This window comes from Lynx rufus, unplaced genomic scaffold (assembly GCF_022079265.1).
Source record: "Lynx rufus isolate CCGP_SWC_20201006 ecotype Redwood Valley unplaced genomic scaffold, mLynRuf1.p SCAF_24, whole genome shotgun sequence".
Lineage (NCBI taxonomy): Eukaryota > Metazoa > Chordata > Mammalia > Carnivora > Felidae > Lynx > Lynx rufus.
The window spans coordinates 16852891-16859918 of record NW_025814839.1 but is presented as its reverse complement, the minus strand read 5'-3'; the positions used below and the strand labels follow the sequence as shown (position 1 = coordinate 16859918).

Here is a 7028-nt window from a genome sequence, read left to right as displayed (position 1 = left end):
TCACTGTCCACAGTTAACTGAAGAAATCACTGCCACAGGGAGAACTTGAGTGGTAGATGGGGAGGGTGAATGGGAGGCTCTTTCTTCCCCAAGCTGTCTGGACAATGCCACAGCCATAATGACTGACAGCAGGATGGGCCGACATTCATGTCCCTGACCTGAGACAGGACCTGCTCAGTGCTGTTTCTCTATCCTGACCCACTACCCCCAGAGGTCTTCCAGATTAGAGCCCCCAGAAGAAGCACCACTCTGGAGGGTCTTTCCGCCCCCCCCCACCCCACAGATCCCAACACTGTTCATCTTCTAGGAGAGACCAGCCCTGCCCCTGAAGCCTCTCCGACTTCCAGGTGGCACTGGATTTACCACATCTTGAGAAGCCAGGAGCCAAGAGAAGGAGCTTGGCATCCCAGTTCTCTGTTCTTTGCCCAACAGTTACCAAAAAAAATGTATGGTCTCACAGCAGGTGCAGCATCTTATTTCTTTTAAAAAATAAATATTTATAAACTTAGGGAGGAAGATTCAAAGAATCAGAGTATTTTTCCCTCCAAAAGCACAAATGTTTCATGTGAATCAAACCAAGGTAAGTCCACCAACCCAAGAACAAAACACCACCCCCCGAGGGCTCTGCCTTGAAGGGCAGAGGAGCTGGTTTTTGGCTCCGAGCCCTTCAGTCCCCCTTGGTGATCAGGTCCTCGATGTAGGCATCCAGCTCATCATCTGTGTTGATGTCTATGTCCTGGAATAGAAGGGAGCAGTCAGCTGGGGGCCTGAAAGCGGTGAGGGGGCCCACCACCTCCCCATCCTTCTTGCAGCCCATGGAGCCTGAGCCCAGAGTCCCCTCCTCTTCCCCCTCCGCCCTGTCAGGCCTATCCCATCTTGGTCATTCTCCCCCCTCCCCATCCTCTATGCACAGATGACGCCCAGATTTCTTGCTACTTCCCTGCCTCTACCCCAGGTTTCTGGTTGCCTTAGATGTGTTGCAGGCTTCTAAGAATCAGTACATTCAAAACAGGCCAAATGCACCGACCCACCCCAGGTTGCATCCATCTCAGTACAGGCTACCACCTTCCCTCACCTAGGGACTCAAGACAAACCGAAGAATCACCCGTTTCCTTTTTCCCTCAGATATTACGAATCTGTGTTTCTCACTGTCACCATCCAAGAATCAGGCCACCAAAATCTCTCACCCAAGTCCTGGGTTCTAACCTCCACCCCACTCCAGGCCTTCCTACAACCAACAGAGTAAATGTCGTGGGTTGCAAACTGGATTGTGCCACAACCCTCCAGGGACATCCCACCTTGTACAAGCCCTGCCTCTTCTCCTATGGCCCACAACTCCCTGCCCTGGGCCTCAGGTCCTACTCTTACATCTGCCTAAAGCACTCACACAGCCAATCTTGTATTACTGATTCTACTCTCAGCTCAAATATTAATACCCCTTTCTCAGGCCATCCCTGAACACCCTAGTAAAGTGGCCTCCCTGTTTTTCTTCTCTTGTATTTACTTCACAGGACTTCTCATAATCAATATTCTGTGTCCTTTGCCACTGTTGGGCCATGAGGATAGGGACCTTATCTTGCCTATCTGGTTCACCTGGTATCCACAAGAGAGACACAGAGCCATGTCCTCAGTTTTCACTGCCTGGATGAAGGACTGAGACCCTCTAGGGGTATTCCCCACTTCTAGGCAACCCAATCCCATCTGGGCGTCATCTGGAACAGTGAGAACATCTTTGTTTCATGGCGTGGAGGATTTTCAAACCAGGCTATAAATCAGAAGATCTAAACAAGGGCAAAAATCTGATACCGTGGGTCTGGCTGGGATGAGGCCCAGGCAGCCGCACCACCTCCAGCCCTCTTGGTCAGGATGCTGTGCAGCCAGGGTTGAAACCACAGATTCCTGTGAGTGGGGAGAAGGGAGCAGGAGGTGCCCAGGCCCCCCTCCCTGAGACACCAAGTGGTCCAGCTGCAATGAGAGGGCTGCCTGGCTCACCTCCTGCACCTTTTGCAGGAGCGCCACGATGTTGGTCCTCAGCTTCTGCAACTTCTCCTCTGTCTCTCGGAGCTTTCTCTCAGAAGTGCGCAGGCTCTCCTCAGAGGCCTTGGCCCGTGAGTCAGCACGGCTCTGGTAGGAATGGCACAGATTCTGGAGCCCCACTTCATACTGCTTGAAGTACTCTTTCTGTAGGGAAGAAACCCAGAGAGTGAGTGCATGGGCTTACAGGGGTCCCCAGGGCCCCTCTAGATAGGCACTAGTATCCCCAACTAGCTCAGCACAAGGATGTGTGAAGGGATATCCATATAAGGGACAAGTGGGCTCTTTAGTTCCAGAGTGGAAGACCCGATGCCCATCTCGTGGGGCTGCCATGAGGATGGAGATGAGATTACTCATGTGAAGCACTCAGCAAAATGCCTTGGCAGACAGCAAGCCGTCAGGAAATGTGAGGCAAGATTCTTCCACTCCAGTTAGGACAAAAAAGATGAGTCTCCCTCCCAGCTCAATCACATCTAACTTCACCACAGCCCTTTCAGCAGTCCATTCCAAGTCACATCCCACAATGTCAGAACCAAAAATCCTGTTCCAGAAACATTTATCAAGCACCCACCAATAGCAGATACCTCAGATTGGTATAATATATAAGCAGGATCAGAGCTTTTACTATCTTTCCTGAGTACCTGAAACTTCCAAAGTGTGGGGAAATGATGTTAACTAGCAGTTTCTCTAGACATGAGGCTTTTCAAACTTTTAAAAGGTAGCAGAAAACTTGCTTCAAAAGCAATGTTGCATGGAATCTCATTAAAAAATTTGAGCAGGAGCTCAATTTTAAAATTCAAATTTATAACATAATTTACTCATAAGTCACCAATGAGAACGATAAAACCATTTTGATAAAAATGAGTGGTCCTGACTGACCATTGCGGTAATATCAACTCCTGCATTTACATGCTTCTATGTACGAGCTATATGGCATTTAGCAGGTCCTTACTGCTGTTTTTAAAAACTATTTTGCTACAAGTACTTACCTTACAATTTTAGAATATTATCCTATTAAACCAAAATGGCAAGAGAAATTTCAAGTTCTGTGTAGAAAATAATTACCTTGGCAGCACAAATTAAGTGTTCAAGCAGGCTCCAAAGTATTAAAACTTTAATTGTATGATGTTTTGAGCCCATGATCTGTGTTCGTTTATCTCTTTAACTTTCTATCACAGATTTGCATGGTTATATTATTTTAAACATATATATTCATATATTCAAATATATTCATATTCATATATATTCATATATATGAATCTAACATTTGCAAGACCTTCTGATGGCTTTATGGAACTCCTAGTCCAGCATGAAGGGAAAAAGGATGATCTTTTACAGACAGACAAGAACATAATGACCATTAGACTGTTTTGTCCGTGACATTAAAAAAAATCAGTTTGACTTATTTTACACATTCTGGTCAGCAGACTATAAAGTTGATGCCTTGGTGGTATACCTCCTTTTACAAGCATTGCTCAGATGCTTCTGGCTGTGTTTATGGTCTGAGCAGCAGAGATCCCACTGCACCCAGAGTTTGCTCTGAGTCTGGCAACAACCTTAAGCCAAAAGCAACAAATCTGACTGACAGGATGCCAGGCCATCCTAGCCAGCCTATCAGCGTTTTTTTTTTCCTGGAACTTTCAGACAGCACCTGCAGCCTCAACAAGGTCAAGAGTTGAGGTACGGAGCTTTCTGGGAAGCTGCCATGAGCTCTGCCATCCTCTAGCTTCCTTAGCTTGCACCTGCCTTCTCATCTCACAGGGAAGCAAGGCAGCACTGGGAGAAGGGCAAGACCCTTGTCCTAAAGAAGCACCTGGAGTCAAATCTGGGCTCTATTACAACAGACTCTACCTCTCTGAGCCTGTTTCTTCAACTCCTAACCTGTCTAATGGAGGTTAAAATCCCCATCTCTTTCCTCAAGCACATACCTGCCACATGTGGGCCTGACATCTTGAACATACTAGCCCTGCAGTTTTGATTCTAGTTCTATTTTCTAGAAACTCCTCCCTGAAAACTTAAACTATTCCAACCATAAAGTTATCTATCCCATTTGATGTAGACAACTCACAGATCCCATCTGCAGCCCTGGCCTTCCTGCCCCTCCAAGTTGAGAACTTGGACTGAGAGTCCCCAGTCTCCACCTGCCCAATGGACATCACCAGAACTGTAGGTGCCGGTGCTTCCAGCCCAACACAAATCACAATTCATCACCTCTCTTACCCTCACCCTCTGTTTTCTCTCCAGTTAATAGCTTTGTCGTCATTTCCCACAGGCCTGAGACACAGGGAAGCATGTGGCCTCTGCCTCCTCCCCCATCACTTGCTTGCTGTCAACAACTTCTGACACAGACCTTTTACTGGCCAGTCCACTTTCACCACTCTTGTTCCTGTTCCCGTTCCCTCATCTCTGACCTTTCACGACTGGACCTGCCCCCTTGCCCTTGCATCTTTCATCCACCCAAACAATCTGCCACCAGAGGTATCCTCTTAGGACAGGGTCAGTAAACTAGAGCCCCAGGCCAAATCAGCTGCCTATTTTTATAAATAAAGCTTTACTGAAGCACAACCACATCCATTCCTTAAAAATAATCTGCAGCTTTCACGCTCTAATAGTGGAATAGTCGCCACAGAGACTCTAAGACCCACAAAGCTGAAAATATTTGCTAACTGGCCCTCTACAGAAAAATTTTTTGACCCCTCCCCTAGACCAGGTTCAGACTAACAACACACCCAAGCTCCAAACTTTTGCTGGCCCTCCACTTCACACAAGGTTTAAACTACTATAGCTAAGATCAGACATTCAAGACACACCATAACTTGGCTCTCAGGCCCTCTTCTTCCCTAAATGCTCACCACATGCCTGCTGCCTTGACTTGGGAACTTTCATTCCTCTGATACCTCACTCACAAAAGTTCCCCTGCCTCAAACCTTGCCCATCACTTACACAGGCACTTGCAGAAATCCACATCTTCTTCAGGCTGCTGCTCTCTCCTTCCCCAAGGCTGCCACAGGCCAACTACCTGCTTCCACAGCACTGACTGCTCTCATTGATCTCTTGTCCAGCTACCTGGTAAAAATTCAGTCTCTACTAAATCTTTAGTCCCCTGCAGGCAGCACTCTCTTTTGTTGCTCATTAAAAGGTCCAGCAGAGGGCCTGTGACACAACAGCATACCACCACCCAGTGCTTGCTTCCACACATCTCTACCTCCCTCTAAGAGTCAACTTTTAGGCACTTTGAACCTAAGTTCTTCACTATTGCTTGGGACAAGTTTACTCCATCTGCCAGGATAGAGGAAGAAGGACATATTCATTGTAAAATGTGAAACTAGGCTTCTATCCATGAGGATTCAGCCCCAGCATCTTATGGTAGGGTGTGGTCGGCTTCTGCACACCACAATCATATCCAGCTAAGCTGCTTCTTTTTCTACAGTAAGTCTCCTATTCCTTTTAGCAAAAAAAAAAAAAAAAAAGGGGGGGTACTGGCTGGGGGGTGGGAACACAGCTGAGAGCTTGTAATCACAAGCACAAAGGGGCAGGGGCATGTGCAGTTAAAAAAAAAAAACACCCCAAAGATTAGGCCAGACTCACCAGAGGAAATGATATTAGCTCATCTGAATTCATAACACTCAGCTCCTTCTTGGAGATGGGGAAACTTGGAGGCAGGAAGTACCGTAAACAATTCCTAAAAAAAGAAGGTGGAGACAGGAATTCAGAACAGCAAGAACAAGGTGGAGAGCCACTGCTAGCCCGAGTGGGAAGACACACGCACCGGAGGATCTGCACGAGCAGGTCAATGGTCTCGTGGTTAGTGCTGGGGGCGGTGGTGTCAGGCTCTATGCGGATGCAGTCAGAAGTGGAGGGCTCTGCCATGGCTACAGCCTGCTGGGCCACCACCACCTCCTCTTCCTCCTCCTCTTCCTCCTCCTCCCCACCCTCCTGCTGAGTGTCAGGGCTCTGGTACTCCGGAGAAGGAGGTTTCATCAGCCGCACATCCTCACTGCCTTTCTCCACCCTAGGAGGCACACAGCATTTATTATGTGTGTCCCAGACTCCCAGGATGGGCTGTCTGCAGGGAAGCTAGGGACACACCCACCCCCCCACCTGGCCAATTTTGTCAGCCTCTGGAAAGGGGCATTACCAGCGGTCTCTCGGAGTGGTGTCTGTGGGCACGTAGTCAAACTTCACCTTCCACCGCACCACATGCTTGCCCACCTCCACAGCTGTGACACGGCCCGTGTACCACTCCCTGTTCACACGCACCTCCACGTGCAACCCTTTATCTGAGACAATGAGGATGGAGTGAGTGTCAGAAAACTATAGACTCCCCCACTCAGCCAGGGTCACCTTGACAGAGGCAGCCCCAGGATTTGCAGGGACAAGAATCCCCTAGATGCTTGCCCTGCACTTTTCCAGGAACATGCAGCCCAGCCACCCTAGTCTCCTTCCCCATCTACCATGAAGGTACCAAAGAGCAGCAGGATGAGTGACTGCTAGAGGTGCAAGCCAAGAAATTTGTGCTAAAAATACACATAAGGGTGTTCTCTTCAGACTTCTTCTTGGGATCAGACTTGGAATGATTGCTGCACAAAAGCTCAGAGCCAGGAAAGCCTCCAAGAGTCTTTAAGATAAGCTGTTGCTGGCCGAGGGGTCCGAATACCCCCTTCCCCCACAGGCTGCCAGGAACCTCCCCAAACTCACCTTTCTGAGCCCTCTTAAGGTCAGCTGGATCCTCTTCCCCAGCACTGTCCGAGAGCTGCAAGAACAGTCTGTTAGAGGCATCCCCAATGTCCCTGAAGAGCAGATTTTTGCATGATTGGCCACCCAGGGTCATCAGCTATCACTTCATACTGCATTATACGGCTGTTTAAATCTCCATGCCTCACCAAGAGCTGTTCTCTAAATCTACCTTGTATAAACAAGATAACACACAAAGGACAGAAAATCACAGACACAGGGAAGCAAAGGGTTTCAAGCCTTCCTCATCTGTATGTGAT

General features: G+C 48.2%; 1 protein-coding gene across 4 annotated transcripts in view; it reads right to left on the bottom strand.

The window, feature by feature from the left end:
• Nucleotides 1-464: 464 nt before the first annotated feature.
• MORC2 (MORC family CW-type zinc finger 2) overlaps nt 465-7028 on the bottom strand; it is a 39982-nt gene continuing 33418 nt past the window's right edge. Inside the window, exons 21-27 of one of the 4 annotated variants that reach the window (XM_047088282.1) lie at nt 6733-6787; nt 6173-6314; nt 5804-6046; nt 5623-5716; nt 1993-2181; nt 1807-1899; nt 465-736 (exon numbers count right to left, since the gene is read on the bottom strand). In XM_047088282.1, the coding sequence (XP_046944238.1) occupies nt 668-736; nt 1807-1899; nt 1993-2181; nt 5623-5716; nt 5804-6046; nt 6173-6314; nt 6733-6787 (885 nt within the window). In that variant the 3' untranslated portion in view covers nt 465-667. The remainder of the gene's footprint in view (nt 737-1806; nt 1900-1992; nt 2182-5622; nt 5717-5803; nt 6047-6172; nt 6315-6732; nt 6788-7028) is intronic. The other 3 variants (XM_047088283.1, XM_047088284.1, XM_047088286.1) reach the window with 3 other exon arrangements.